General features: G+C 48.0%; 6 protein-coding genes across 6 annotated transcripts; 3 read left to right on the forward strand and 3 right to left on the reverse strand.

The window, feature by feature from the left end:
- Positions 1–382: 382 nt before the first annotated feature.
- On the forward strand, positions 383–2,184 carry mug157_0 (Meiotically up-regulated protein; the record flags this gene model as incomplete). The annotated part of the gene is made up of 4 exons (XM_031150641.1): positions 383–537; positions 586–1,790; positions 1,842–2,009; positions 2,072–2,184. 4 exons carry the CDS (start codon positions 383–385, stop codon positions 2,182–2,184), a joined length of 1,641 nt encoding a protein of 546 aa, XP_031004213.1.
- A 357-nt stretch (positions 2,185–2,541) lies between these two features.
- Pold3 (DNA polymerase delta subunit) lies at positions 2,542–4,118 on the reverse strand (the record flags this gene model as incomplete). Its single annotated transcript, XM_031150642.1, has 6 exons — positions 2,542–2,699; positions 2,749–3,496; positions 3,542–3,609; positions 3,662–3,909; positions 3,957–4,012; positions 4,065–4,118. The coding sequence occupies 6 exons, from the start codon at positions 4,116–4,118 to the stop codon at positions 2,542–2,544; spliced, it is 1,332 nt and encodes a 443-aa protein (XP_031004220.1).
- A 286-nt stretch (positions 4,119–4,404) lies between these two features.
- On the forward strand, positions 4,405–5,939 carry rad18 (Postreplication repair E3 ubiquitin-protein ligase; the record flags this gene model as incomplete). The annotated part of the gene is made up of 2 exons (XM_031150643.1): positions 4,405–5,029; positions 5,086–5,939. Coding segments are annotated over 2 exons (1,479 nt in total), but the record flags the coding sequence as incomplete, so codon positions are not given.
- A 77-nt stretch (positions 5,940–6,016) lies between these two features.
- LHYA1_G005700 (Uncharacterized protein) lies at positions 6,017–7,554 on the reverse strand (the record flags this gene model as incomplete). The annotated part of the gene is made up of 3 exons (XM_031150644.1): positions 6,017–7,017; positions 7,109–7,395; positions 7,505–7,554. 3 exons carry the CDS (start codon positions 7,552–7,554, stop codon positions 6,017–6,019), a joined length of 1,338 nt encoding a protein of 445 aa, XP_031004242.1.
- Positions 7,555–8,082: 528 nt separating this feature from the next.
- trs85-2 (Transport protein particle subunit) lies at positions 8,083–10,416 on the reverse strand (the record flags this gene model as incomplete). The annotated part of the gene is made up of 1 exon (XM_031150645.1): positions 8,083–10,416. One exon carries the CDS (start codon positions 10,414–10,416, stop codon positions 8,083–8,085), a length of 2,334 nt encoding a protein of 777 aa, XP_031004243.1.
- A 595-nt stretch (positions 10,417–11,011) lies between these two features.
- Positions 11,012–14,927, forward strand: CCA1 (CCA tRNA nucleotidyltransferase, mitochondrial; the record flags this gene model as incomplete). Its single annotated transcript, XM_031150646.1, has 9 exons — positions 11,012–11,825; positions 11,880–12,416; positions 12,466–12,689; positions 12,929–13,130; positions 13,179–13,252; positions 13,307–13,469; positions 13,518–13,957; positions 14,034–14,483; positions 14,574–14,927. The coding sequence occupies 9 exons, from the start codon at positions 11,012–11,014 to the stop codon at positions 14,925–14,927; spliced, it is 3,258 nt and encodes a 1,085-aa protein (XP_031004244.1).
- Between the last annotated feature and the right edge of the window lie 260 nt (positions 14,928–15,187).

Here is a 15,187-nt window from a genome sequence, read left to right on the forward strand (position 1 = left end):
AGATATAGGCACATATCCAGATCTGAACTGTCGAAATATCACTTTCTCGATGTTTTGCTTGACATCAATGCAAAGTGGGTGGTCGCTGCGGCTGGTGGAGCAAAAAGATCCTTGGCAGACGATTGACAGCCTCATTGCGCGAGGCTTGAAACCACCTATTCAAAAACAACAAAGCAGTCAAGAACCCTGTCTACAACCACCACCACCACCATCGATGATATCTTGTGCTGGGCAATTTATCAGTGGGGGAGAGTCACCGCGCAATTGATTGAAACTCTTAGGAGCAACCTTATCCCAAGGACAGCTATCTCCATGAAAGGCTTCGTCCACCACAATTGAGTTGGAGTGAGAAAGTCTCACTGCGCCTGAGCAATTCTCAATCATGCATCTTTCCGCATTTCGACCATGGATGCTCTTGGGAGTATTGACTGCTGCTACTGCAGATCAGGATGATTGGCAGTCTTTTCTTACGGAGGGGAAAGCTAAAGACTATGCGCGGGCATGTCCAGATTACAAGAAATACTCAACTTTCGTCCAGTATGTTCTAAACATACATACTGAAGACTTCTGCTAATGAGAACCAAGTCAACCGCTTTCAGATGGCCCAATGTCTCTGCCATTCCAGCGCCCTGCGATACTCTGCCGGACCTTCAACTCACCGCTCGTCGAGAAGGTAATCGAGGACATTACGGGCAAGATGGTGGATAAGGACCTAGCACGGCTCTTTGAAAATGCTTTCCCAAATACGCTGGATACGACCGTACGATGGCATGTTGATGGGACAAGCAAACATACAGAGCTAAAGGCGCGGGGTCCAAAGGACGAAGGGAAATGGGAGGGACCTCATTCATTTGTGGTCACAGGTGACATCAACGCAGAATGGCTGCGCGACTCGACGAACCAATTACTTCAATACCAGCCTCTAGCCAAGAAGGATCAACAGATTTTTAATCTGATATTGGGTGCTATAAACACTCAGTCCGAATACGTTATCGAGTCCCCATACTGCAATGCTTTCCAACCCCCACCAGGTTCAAAGCTCCCCCCTAGTCAAAATGGACAGGATGACAATGTTCACCCTGCATATGAGCCCTCCGTTGTCTTCGAATGCAAATATGAGCTGGACTCTTTGGCGCATTTCCTGGCTCTAGGGAACACGTTCTATAAGCATACAGGGTCTCTCGCCTTCCTGACTCCAAGGTGGTACAAAGCCCTCGATACCGTCCTAGCAGTCATTGACCAACAGTCGCAATCGACTTTTGATCCAAAGACCGGGAGATTTGAGAAAAACTCGTATACTTTCAACCGAAAAACAGATGCAGGCACGGAGACCCTGTCTCTCGGTGGAGTCGGAAACCCCCTAAATTACGGCACGGGCTTAGTTAGAAGCGCGTTTCGTCCTAGCGACGATGCCACCATATTGGGATTCTATATCCCAGCAAACGCTCAAATGGCAGTAGAGCTCAAACGCGCCTCCGAAGTTCTCAAGAAAGCAAACAAGCTAGCACTTTCCCAAACTCTGGAGAAGCGCGCTACAGCTATCACAGACGGGATTTGGGAGCATGGGGTTATACAGCATAAGAAATATGGCCGTGTCTTTGCCTATGAGGTAGATGGATATGGATCTCAGATCTTGATGGATGATGCAAATGTGCCATCGTTGCTCGCATTGCCGATTTTGGGGTTTGTGGATAAGGACCATCAGGTATATAAGAATACAAGAAAGATGTTATTGGAGAAATCGGGGAATCCGTACTATCTTCAGGGACATGCTTTTCATGGTATTGGAGGTAAGTTCTTATACTTCGTCTGTTTTATTATTTAGTATTGACAGGACATAGGTCCGCATATTGGGCTCGAATACGCTTGGCCCATGAGTTTGCTCCTCCAAGCCATGACCTCGGATGACGACAAAGAGATCAAGGAATGTATAGAGCTGGTGCTCCGTGCTAGTAAACTAGGTCTTGTACATGAATCCATAAACGTAAATAGGATTTTGGATTATACCCGTAAGTCTTCAAATTTCCCCCCTCTATGCAGGCATAACATCAGACTACTGACTGCATGATAGGAAGCTGGTTCGCATGGGCCAACAGCGTCTTCGCACAAACTATTCTGGATCTCGCAAAGCGCAAACCACATTTGCTTTTCGGAGAAGGTGCAGAACCGTATATAATTGAGTGAGGAGTGTTTTGAGATAAGAGAGGGTTTATGACATGGGAATTGGAGTTTGAGCGGCATAGTTTTATTCACATAGACGTACATAAGATTCATTTTGTATCGAAGCGAGCGCTTGAGCTACAGTATATGTATGGGTATGAGTTTTGGAATAGGTTGATTTGAAGAACCTTCAGACCGCATAATCATTTGCAACCCGTGAGATGGCTTCAGAACAAATCATGGACTGGAGATAGAGTAATCATCTATTGACAAGCGCTTACATTTGTCCTTTTCTCGTCCCTCGTGAATTACATTTCTCTAGCCCCTGAAAACATAAACAAGCCCGCTCGCTCAGCCGTAGAACACATTTTGCCTTAGCCCTTATTTCTTGCCAAAAAACGACATAATACTCCCCTGCCCCGTCTTAGCAGCCGGTTTCTTCGTCTTAGATGTCGTCGAAGAAGACTGTATTCTTGGCTTCGGTGCTGGAGCTGGCTCGTCTTCAGAGAAAGATTCCCAATCCATCTCCTCTTTCGTCACTGTCTTTCGTTAGCAAAGGACACGCTATAAGTAGTAGATGTAACATACCAAGATATCCCTCATCATCTTTCACGGTCTTCTTCTTCATAACCCTTCTACGTCCCCTCCTCCTCCCACCACTAACAATAGGTGGCTCTTCCTTTTCCTCAGACTCAGCCTTCGGTTTCGGCTCTTCAATAGGCTCCTCTTCTTCCACCACCTCAGGCGACGCTACAGCTGGTTCCTCATCGTCGTCATCTTCCTCCATCATTTTCTTTAGCACCGCTTCCCGTTCTTTCCTAGACTTACGATCGCTGTCTACAATTTCTTTCGATGGGGGAGGTGGAACATAAGTTTCTTCCTCGTCATCTGAGACATCCTTCATGGGCTCGTCTGCTACTTCCTCTGGTTTCGGCTTGGGCTTGGCTTTGGCGAAAGACTTGAAAATGCTGGATGATTCTTTCTTCAAGGTCGGCGGATTGGGAGTAGATTCTTTGCTAGGGGGGTTGCTTGTAGCTGCTGGTTTGGCCTTCACTTTTCCTTTTCCAAAGAAGTCGTTTGCGTTCGAGGGTTGGGACTTAGGCTCTTCTTTTACGGGTTTGGAGGACTTAGGGGTTTCTTTGGTCTCGGAGGGTTTGGATTTAAGTGCTGGGACCTTTGCTGGGACGGGAGCGGCTGCTGAAGGTGGTCTTCGGGCTGCTCGTCGTTTGACGTTCTTGCTTATTATTGAACCGTATTTGGAGGCAGATTCGAGAGGGTCTTCAGTGGCGCAGAGTTCTTGCATCTCTCGGGTTACATCTGAAAGTACCTGTAGATCCTAGGTTTATAAGCTATAGTTCTAGAATTGGGGGAAATACCGTACCTTCAATGGATGGGGTTCGAGACTGTAGATATGTATCGCACTGATCTTCTCGTATTGGGAGCGTAGATCTTAAGAACGTATTAGCATAACGACTATTCGTCTGCGGAAAGAAAGCATTACCGTCCAACTCCTCTTCGCGCACCAAGGATATAGTCAAGCCGGAGGTTTCGCCAGTATCTTCCTCCGATTGTGGCATTGAACTGCTCATAAATGGACTGCTCTGCATATAATCGTCCTCGCCATCCTTCTTTGCCCCTCCATTCGTTACAACGGGTGTTTCTTTTCGTTTTGTGCCGCTGACAAGATAGGTTGCGTGGACAGCTCCAGGTTTCTTCGCATTCTGCTGACTATGGAAGTCATAGAGCATTCTACTGTCTGTCAATATTTTGCCTAAGAAGTTGAGCGCAACACTCACTCCTTTGCTGCATTGACATGGACTTTCAGAGCCCGGCTAAGAAGGCGATAAGTGACCTGCAGGCATTTTCAGTTGCAGTGATGATATCTTTTGGAAGAATAGTCTTACCACTTTATCCTCAGTCAAGATACTCGCAGCCAAGTAGCTCTTGTAGTCCGCCATTGTGCTGTGGTTTTGATGTTGAAGACCCTGGGGTTTTCTTAAGAAGCTGGGTCGACGCGACGCGCTTCCAAATCCACTCTACGCGACTTTCTCCCAAAATCAATGATCCTGAGACTTCAAACCTTCGGCTTCCAGGAAACTTCTCGTCTTTTACAGCCCAGTCCAGTAGCGAATCGGCTTCCCTTCCATTTTCTAAAGAGTAAATCTTTTCGGCGGTCTATTATAAATTGTTCTTTCACAATAGTTATTATATTTGCGACGCCCTCAAACTTGTTGACTTCAAGGCGTGCGGCAACATCACATACCTACGATCCGCCCCGCCATTGTCCCAAATGCTAAGAGGACTTCTCCAAATACGAATGAAAGCTGCGATCCTGCCGACGAGATAGAGATCTTACCACGCAATATGAACGGCAAGGCGCTTAAAGATGATGGCTCCCAAGTCTTAGATTCCACCGACTGGCTTGCGACACCATTACCAAGACTCAGCGCCGTCGAGGCCGCACTACGATGTCAAGTCTGCAAGGACTTCTACGAAAACCCGATGATTACCTCATGTTCGCATACCTTCTGTTCACTGTGCATAAGGAGAGCTTTGGGCGGAAATGGACTATGTCCAGGTTGTCGGACGGCTGACCAAGAGGTCAAACTCAAGTTCAACAATACTGTATATGATATGGTGGAGGCTTTCAAGGCTGCGCGGCCCGAGATTGTAGAATACACCAGGGAGAGACCGACACCCACAGCAAGGAGTGCTTCGCCGAAACGGAGTAGGGAAGATTCGGAGCTAGGTAGTGTAGAGGACGGTCCATCCACGAAGAGAACGAGGTCCTCGAGGCGGCTGGTCCCTCAGCCTGCTACGCGAGTAATAGTGGTTGATTCAGATGTCGATGATGAGGACTTTATCCCTGGTTAGTCAAGTCTTACGCTATTCCGGAAGTGCTTTGTGTTAACATTACATTTATAGAAAAAGGAGTCGTCCAATGCCCCGTTTGTCAAAAGTTAGTGAAAGAGGTGATGATCAACTCACACCTGGATCGAGGATGCATGGATGAGCCGAATCGGCCAAGAAGTTCGAAAGGATCAATACAGAGCCCTGCAGAGCCGCCCTCTGTGGAAGTCAAGCGGCCTGAGCGACTGGCGCAATTAAATTATTCTATGGTCAAAGACGGCCCGCTCAAAAGGAAACTTGTGGATCAAGGAATTTCGGCGATGGGATCAAGGCAGATGATGGAACGGAGATTTACAGAATGGGTCACTCTATGGAACTCAAATTGTGACGCAAGGTTTCCCAAAGGGAAGAGTGACTTAAAAAGGGAACTTGAGGTCTGGGAGCGAACGCAGGGAGTGAGAGCACAGGCGTCTTATTCGATGGATCCTGGTTCTCAGATTAAGGACAAAAACTTCGATGGGAAAGCATGGGCAAATAAGCATGATGACTCGTTTCGAGATCTCATTGCTAATGCACGGCGGAAACTCCCTACTAAGCCTGCTGTTCCTCCTATCGAAGCAGAAGAGCCGAGTGCCACAGGACCTGTGGCATTTATTTCGCCATATGCTACCTCAGCTCCTGCGGACACTGAGAGGAAAGACAATGGAACTACAGCAAACAGTCAACCTCAAAGCTCGTTGCAAAACATCCCGAATGCTTCATATACTTCGGCGGACGGCCTAGATGGAGCACAACGAATGTTCTTTGACGAAGGAAGTGGCAATTCTAAGTTACCTCCTTCGTCACAATACTCGAACGGCATTCCAACACTTGAAAATGATACTGGTATTAGCTCGGATATCTCTACAATGAAAACTATACAACAATAGCCTGCTTCTAGCAGCGCTTCCCAGAAATATCTCCCAATGCACCAACGCCAACGTGACATGCATATGTGCTCACTACCTTAATTTGTTTCCGCAATTCGTCTCGGCTCTAGAGACATGCCCTGCATCTGCGTCACGGTATCCTCAACTGATTGCCCGGTAATCAACTCTTCTGACTTATTGCTTACCTCCTCTTTAGACTTCGCAGCTTCACGCTCTACCTCTTCCAGGGCTGCCAATCTTCGCCTTGTTTCTGCAGCCTCCAGCCTCTCCTTTTCTTCTCTCTCTGCTCGCTCCTTGGCTTCCCTCTTCTCTCTCTCTTCGCGCTCCATGGCCTCGAGCTCATCGTCGACCTCAGTCTCATCCACTGCACCAGCGCCTTGGCCGATTTCGGTAATAACACTACCAACTTCGTCGACTTGGCTCATTTGGTCTCGTAATTGGTCAACGACATCATCGACTCTCTCCACACCTCCAACCTCCTTGTTGAGACCGGAAAGAACGCGAGAGCTGGTTTCCATGACATTGACGAGCTCGACCTGGTCGGCGGCTTGTTCAATCTTCGAGAAAACTTCTTCCAGCTGTCCCAAAGTAGCATGTCGTTTCGTGAGTGTCGTCTCGGCCAGCTTCTTCGATCGAAGAGCCGCAAGTGCTGCTACCCGATTCTTTCGCGCAACAGCCTCCTTCGCCGTCATGCCCAACTCATCGACTCTTCTACTTAGAATCGTAGTCTGAAGCTCCAAATCCTTAATCAACGTCTTCAGAGACGCAATACTCGTATCCTCCGCTGTAATGCCACTCACAGTCTTGTCCCCACTCGCCTTCAACTTGACCGTCTTCCCATCCCAAGCCACCAGCCCTTTATCCCTCGCTAAAAACCTCAAAAAGACCTCAAAATCATTCTCCGAAAGGTCCTTCTCCTTCCCCAACACATCCCCAAACTCCTCACTAAAAGCAGCTTTCGAATATATCCTATCCGTTCTACTCCTCTTCCCCTCTATCCGCTTTACAAACTCCTTTGCGGCCGCCTCAACATTAGGAAGCACGACCACGCCCCCCAACATGCACTTTATCCTCCCCACTCGCTCCATCAGCAAGACCCAGCATCCGCGCCCCCCAACTCAACACCTCCCACGGGCTAAGCCCCCACCCCTTCCGCCTATTATAAATACTTCCTTCCAAACTCTCAAACTCCTTGACGCCCACCAAAACCCCCCTATTCACACCTTCCCTCACAACTGTCCCCAGCGCTAGGGGGCGACCCCATTCTTTGCTTTCGAGGGATTGCAGAAGGGACTCGTTGATATTTAAGGTGAGGAGGTTCGGCGAGGAGGGCACGGCGCCGGCGAGCAGAGCGGAGGAGAGGGCCGAGAGCCAGGCGCTGATGTTGGCGCTGTAGCCGTCGGGGTTGAGGGTTGCTTGGGGGCGAAAGTCCGAGTAGAGGGCGCCTAGGCGGGCTCTGGTTGTCTGTGTTAGTTGAACAAGTACTTCTCGGTGTGGAAGTATGATGCAGTGGAGTGGAGGTGAAGAACAAGGCAAGGCTGGAGGGGAAAAGGGAGTAGACGAACTTGCGAAATTGGGGTTCATTGTTTTGCAGGTATGTGAGGAGCTCACTCATGGTGAGGATGTGGCATTTCTTGTCGAGGGATTTGGAGAAGGGGAAGTTGGGTTGGAAGGCAAAGCAAGATTGTGTTGATGTTTTGCTCTTATCGCGAATCGCCAATCGGTGAGTGACGCGCTCGCGCGCTGAATAAATAAGGTACGAGTAGGGGCTGCATAAAGGTATGCATAAATCAAGGGGGTTTCAGGAGAGATCATTCAAATACTGTTTAACCAAAGATGAATTAAATGGATCTAGTATAAGTCTTGGTCCAGAGTCACGATATGTGGAAGTCTCGAATGAATGGGTGAGGTTTCGCAGAAGTGTCAGTTGCCGCTGAAAACAAAAAAAGTCCAATGTTCCAAAATATATGGTATTTCATCTCTCTTCAAAACTTCTCAATCTTTCGGCAACGAATAGTGCCTACTAAATCCAGCCCGTGTATGCAAAGCGCTGTCTAAACACCAAACGCCACCCCAATGCTCAAGACCTATAACGCTCAGAGATGGTACATGCAAGAACCCCTTTCAACCCTCCTTCACCCTTTCATTCGAATTGGATAGTAGGCGCTGTTTCCTCCTCACCTTCCATCAACGTCCCATGCAAAGGCGCTGACCCGAGGCTTGCAAGAGCTGGCGCAGTCGCACCCATTAAACTCCTTCGATGGGGGCGGCTATCAAAGGCTTCGCTTTCTTCCCCAATCGTAGTGTCAATTAAGTCCATGCCACCTGGTGTCTCAATCGCGGACGCGGGATAGAGAGCTAGCTGGACCTCCCTCTGTAGACCTTGCAAGAAGTCGTTCGCTAATAAAAATTTTGATATACTGTCAGGGTATGGCAACGAAGAGTATTTTTCGCTGACTTCCTCCAGACGCTGTTTCGATTGCTGAAGCTTTCCAAGTGTGAGCCATGAATCGGCTGCCTGCACGCTCCATAACGCAGATTTGCGAGTCCTAGCTCCCCATAACTCTGAACCCAGCCCTTTCTTCGAAGAATAGCATACAGAAACGCGTTCCTTAATGAGTACATCTCCAATGGCACCGACCAATTTATATTCTAGCAGCTTGGAACCCCATCGTGCCGCATCATCAGTCGCGGACCCGCCACGTAACCGTAGCAGCTCCATTCCTAACGCTAAGGATCGCAACGCACCGTAAGAGGCTCCACAACGTGTGATATAGGAGTAGGAAGCAGTTTCCAACATCCGGTCAACCGTCTCGGACCGTACTTTAGAGCTGATTGCTTGTGGAATTAATAAGGTGCTAATAGCAGCCATTTCATTGGCGGCAGCATGATATTTCCACGCCTTGTCGTTATTGAAATCGGAACGAAGTAGTTCATATGTTGACTGTGCTAGCCTCCAGTCCCGAAGCATGAAAGAGTAGTCTGCTAGCTTGCGCATCACAGCTTCCGGAGCATCTGGTCGGTAGAATCCCTGTGACATATCGTAGTTGCTCGATGATGACCCTGTCCCAACACCAGCTCCAGAAGAATTCCGTGAACTAACCCCAAAACCTGTCCATTTCTTAGACAAGCTAATGAATCGACCACTTATACCGCGCCGCCTCGATGCTACTTGGTCATTCCAAGTTGATACGCATCTTTCCATTGACGGGATGACTGACTGAGTGACCATTTCTCGAATAAACGTCTTTATTGCAGTCATGTCCGATTCGTAAATGCAAGGATGGGAATCTTCAACATCCTCTTGCATTTCTCGGGCTTGAATTTCGGCCAATTCTTCCGAAGCCGAAATCCATTGACACCGGGGAAGTTGAACACTATCATCGTCTGTTGCTACGCAATTACTGCTCCTGAGCCGGAGGAGATGGCAGTGGAGGCCAAAATGGCGCTTCATCTGGTCGAACAGGGTCATGGACTTCGTGATATCATCCCTTTCCTCGTCGTGAACCAGAACATAGTAACGGAGGTACTCGTTGTTGACCCAAACAGGTAGCTTTTTAGGTCCATTAGAGGACTCTGTGTAGAGATTCCGTAAAGCTTCAATGGGGTTGGCATTCCTGGAACTGATAGCAATTACACATGCAACAGGATGAGAAAATGTTTCATGGGGTGCTAGAGGGATGCCCGATAGTACCCTCCGTAGAAATAGTGTGTAAAAGGGAGAAGTGGATTCCAAGTTCCGAAGCTGCCCGTTCTTGAAGTTCAAATAATCTTCGGCATTTATGTTTGGGAATTCCTCTGTGTAGTTCAGGTGCCGGTCTACCAAGCTCTCAATCTGAGAGATATTTCCTCCAGTTCTCGAGCGTTTGCTGGCCAGATCACTTCCTCCCGGTGGGTTTCCGTTCAAGGCCGAACCTTTGCCATCCTGGCTCTTCCGTGCTTCTGGAGTCTCTAGACCATCACCTAGTTGAACAAATCGGACAGCATAATCTTCCCATGTCTTTCCAGATCCTATACTGTCCCTCACAGTCACTTTCCCATGAACTCGCTCTCCAAACGGCCTCAATAACTCCCAAAGACCTCCATTGAACCCTTTGTCTTTCACCAACTCTTCTGTATCGGCCGAGGAATGGACCGCGATATGGGGAACAAATGCTTGTAATATCAGATTTCTGGGATCATCTGAATACTCTGATGGTGGAAGTTGTTGCCCCTCCCCCGGCGTACCTCCAAATACAGAGCTCGAAGGCATACGCGATGGTGTGGGTCGTGCTCCGCTGGGAGAAGCCGACCTTGACCCAGTTGGAGTGGAGGTCGAGGCGAAAAGGGAAGATACGGAGGCATTCGAAGCTCGGTAAGGTAATGTAGATACTGAAGATGCTATTGACTGGGCATCTGGAGGTGCTCGCTGCTTTGGCATCCTCAGCGGCGAAGGCGCCGTTGGCTCGGGAGTCGTGGCATTATCGGGAGATGTCATGAAGAGCAGTAAATGCCCTTCCGCCGGAATAAAGCAAAGCTATCTGGTCGGTGTGCACCCCGGGATATGCAGGATAGCATGCGTGTAGATTGTTGAAGGTCAGCAAACGGCTGGCGAACGTGGCCTTGTAAGACTGATCAGAGGGATTATTCGGAGAGATTGTTGTAGTAGACATGTGCTTCACCCAAACGTGCATCTGGATATAACAGTCCTAGTAATCTGCTGTTTTCCGTTCATTGTCCAGTGAGTATGGCGCAAGAGCATCCGGTTCTACTGTAAACGGCGTATAATGTAATTATTTCCAACCACGTGATATATACACATTTTGACGGGAAATGGGGCCCTGCATTTTTTGGTTTGATATTGATATTTGGTATCCAACCATCTTCTAACAAATATTGAACCACCTTGGGACAGTCTGGGAAGCAGTGAATGGGGTTTTTACATTTCTACATAAGACCAGGTTGTATTTCGGCTCATGTTTTGCTTTTCAAAACGTGCCCTAGCCAACTCCTGCTGTTTTACAATTCGAGTCACCTCCATCGTTAGAGTCACGACCCTCGCCTCGCGATATAAATTCTCCACATGTCACCAAATGAAGCGAAAAGGTCTCGAAATTGAATTTACAGATCTCCCAAGAGCAAAGAAAATCAAAGCGCCAATGGCAACTCAGAAACTTCCACTCACGCCCCAAGAGCAAAGGCTCAGGAAACTCTTGCTGGATGTTGCAAGTTTCATTGATGAGGCCAAAAAGATTGAGGAGAAGATCGAGCTTCGGTTTGCTGGGGGCTGGGTGCGGGATAAGCTTCTGGGCATCCCCAGTCATGATATCGACACGGCTATCAATGTTATGACAGGGGAAGACTTCTGTCTCCAACTCCAAGAATATTGCACCGATCCCCAAAACCTCGAAAAGCACTCCCTTGGACCTGAAGATTTGGGAAGCATCCATATCATTGCCGCAAATCCAGAAAAGTCCAAGCATCTCGCAACTGCCACCAAAAGAATTTTGGGGTTTGACGTAGATTTTGTCAATCTACGGAAGGAGACATATTCGGTAGATAGTCGTCATCCTCAAGTGGAGTTTGGGACTGCAGAAGAAGATGCTCTACGCCGAGATGCCACAATTAATTCCCTCTTCTACAATCTTCTCACCGACCAAATAGAAGATTTCTGTGGTGGTTTAGAAGATATCCAGGCCAAACGCATCAGAACACCACTTGAACCTCTCACCACCTTCACCGATGATCCTCTACGAGTGCTGAGACTCATCAGATTCGCTAGTAGGCTGGGATTCAAGATTGATCCCGAGACAGAGGTTCCCATGACTGATCCTGCTGTTAGTGAAGCCCTCAAGGTCAAGATCAGCAGAGAGAGGGTTGGAGTTGAAGTCGAGAAGATGCTCAAAGGTTAGTGGATTTTCTCACAGACCTCAGAATCATGTTATTCTAATGTTATCATAGGTCAAAATCCTCTGAGTGCTCTCGAGCTCATTGATCGACTTGGCCTCTACCAGTTTGTCTTCACGGATCCCACTGTGCAAGATATTCCAATTCCCAGCACCACAAACTGGCATTTTGCCTACGATTGCTTGGAAGTGCTGAAGTCTAATGAAACTCCTGGATCTATCTACAACTCACTAGTCCGATCAGAAGATGCTAAGTTTCTTGCCTGGATCCTGGCTGCAGCTGCGCCCTGGACAAGCGTACCTCTACCACAATCTGCAAAACCGAAAACCAAACTTCCTCTACCTTTTGGAACTCTTGTTGTCAGAGAAGGAATCAAGGTGACCAGCAAAGTCTGCGATGTTGTCACGGGTGCCTTTAGAAACTTTTTAGATATCACCGAGCTTCGAGATGCGATCAAGCGGAAGGATGCTTATGTGCATGAGCGTGATACGATTGGAATGTCTATTCGAAGATGGGACTTCCAGGGGAAGAATTGGCGACTTCAAGTACTCTTGGCGATCCTGGTGGAGGCAATGAACAACGGTCAGAATGGTAAGTTCACCCCAGTGAAATGGAAATACTTTATTAATAATGGTATCAGCATTTGAAGGAATATTCAGCGAATGGCAGCTGTTCATCGATCATTTGACGGATCTGGATGTTATGGATGCACCTTCATTGAAGTTACTAGTCAATGGAGATGAGCTGAAAGCAGCACTCGGTGGGGTCAAACCGGGGATGTGGATGAAACCTGCGTTAGATGTGTGTGTAGAATGGCAATTGAGAAACCCGGGTAATGAGGATAAGGAAGGGGCGATCAATGAAGTGAGGATGAAGAGAAAGGAGCTGAAGATACCCGACGCAAAATAGGAGTCATGATACAAAAAGAGTGAAATGAAAGACATGAAAATTCAACTACAACGTCCTCCAATAAGTTTTGTCGATCCTGGTAGTGAAGGAAAGTCAAAGGCTTCATTGTTCTTTCTTTTTCGTAATCTATGAACCATTTATAAGCACTCTAAATATTCGAGATATTGAAAACAGTTGAAATCATACCTAGGTAGGGACATCGAAATGGTTCCTGCTCCGGCTCGCCTAATTTTGGCAACCCTCAAAAATCGCCTTTGGCAACGCAAATCATCTTCATCTACATCTACAACCCACGAAATGCGATCAAGATGTTTGCTTCAGCCCGTAAAGCTGCTAAATCAAAGGTCTCGAGTAAGGGCATTAGCTCCGACGAGGTGTTGATCCTCTCCCCCCAATGTAAGTCACCCCTTGCTCTTGTTTCCGTGATTCTAACGATTGTCACAGGTCTGCCTGAGCGCTACTCGCTCTCTCAGCTCTATGATGGCTTAGAGCTTAGCAATGAAAGTAAAAGCAAAGAAGTGAGTCTTTATAGCTTACTTGTAACAATTGGGTTTTGACTTTCTTGAAAATAGGATGACCTCCAAAGTCTTCTCATTCTCAATAGCTGCCTGAGCAACTTAGGTCGGCGCGAGAGAGAGAACGGCGATGATGAGAATATTAAGAGGCTATCTTTATGGATTTCAAAAGCTATCCTTCCCGATAAAACTCTCAATGGACAAGATGAAATTTCAGACGGTATGCCCTCATCCACGTCATTGGCTTCCCTCACTGACATATATATAGCCTCAATAGAAATGGCCCTCTCTCACACCCGCCACAAAGCAGCCCTAGGACTAGAGTCTCTCCAGATCCTGATTACCCAGCTTTCATCTCCACGCCCCTCCACCATAGACCCCAAGATTATCATCACACTTATCGCATTCTCTTCCACAATGGACCCCTGGACAACACCCGCAATCCTTTCCCGCTCCACTTCCCTTCTCTCCCTCTACACCCCCCAAACGCACACCCAAGACCTCATCATCACCCTTCTAAACACCTTTATCCGCCCCCTCTTCTCTCACTCAAAACCTAGCACCATCACCTCCTCAGGCCGGAAAGCAATGCCGTCCTCCGCGCCCCTACCAAAACACGACGTCGCAGCAGAACGCACCAGTAAACCGTGGAAATACGAAACTGTGTATGCTGTGCGGGTATTTTCGTGGGTTGTGCAAAATGCTCCGGTATGCGACATCTCTCTCTCTCTCTCTCTGAAACGTAACCTGCATTTACATACTAATTTAATTAATGCCCATGTAGGGAGAGATAATAGCCCAAAACTGGCACCTCTTTCTCCCACCCCTCCTGACCCTCCTCGACGACGCCTCCACCGGCTTCCGCGCAACAGGCTCTCATCTCCTCTCCACCTTCCTCCCGCACCTAACCTCCAAGCTGCTCAAGCAAAGCGGTATCGGCGAGGTCTTCGAAGACGCGCTGCTGCCCACGCTGCTGTACCTGCCGAACCTGACGCCCGTGGACGAGAGTATGCGCTTACTTTCCGGCGCGTATGCAGCCCTGGGCGTGCTGTGCGATGTGCGGTATGAAGTGGGAGAGAAGGCGAGGATTGAATTCTTGGATCGTGTGATGAGGGGGGGTGTTTTTATGGGCTATCATCATGCTTCTGAATACCCTGCTATCGTGCAGCTTCTTCTTGAGCAAACGAAAGTACTTGTGGAGAATATGGGGATACATGCTGTTAAGCATCTTAAGGTATGTCATATCATCCCATATCCTGTCGCCTTCCTTTTTTGTTCCTTAATATGATATACAGAAGAAAATATATTGATGTTGGATATCTAGGACCTAATCCCAATCCTCTCAACCACACTAACAGACCCCTTCGCCCCCACCAACCCACCGCTCCTCCTCTCCGCAATCCGAGCCTTGCAAACCGTACTCTTGAACTGTTGGCCACGGATCAGTGAGCCGAAGTATAAGATAGAGATTATTAAGGCGCTCTCAGTATCTTGGAAAGACGTCTCTGATTCCGAAGATATGGACAGGTTGGAAGAGGTACAGAAGGAGTTGAAGATGGCAGGACGGCTGTTTGTCAATGCTGTAGAGGGGGATGTGAATATTAGAGCCGAATTAAGGCCTTTAGTGGAGGTGAATAGGGGGGTGGGGATTATGTTTGGGGTTGGGGAGGGCTCGTAATAACTATCTGGCATGTATCGAAGATGTAAGGAAATACAAGATCGCTTTTTGATATTACTACAAGAATCAAGTCTAAAATATTGCTTGGTTTTGGCTGGGCGGCCTGTGAAGCAAAACTTCACTTCATGTGCGATTTAGTATGATATTCATCTCGTCGCACGCGGTCGTCCTATCTGCAAAATCGGATGCAATTCCTGGTATCCTGCGCATTGCTAAGCACCAATCCCACCGAACTCCAAGTCCATAGTAAAGTCTCAACC

The sequence above is a fragment of the Lachnellula hyalina genome (assembly GCF_007821495.1).
Source record: "Lachnellula hyalina strain CBS 185.66 chromosome Unknown contig00095, whole genome shotgun sequence".
Classification (NCBI taxonomy): Eukaryota; Fungi; Ascomycota; class Leotiomycetes; order Helotiales; family Lachnaceae; genus Lachnellula; species Lachnellula hyalina.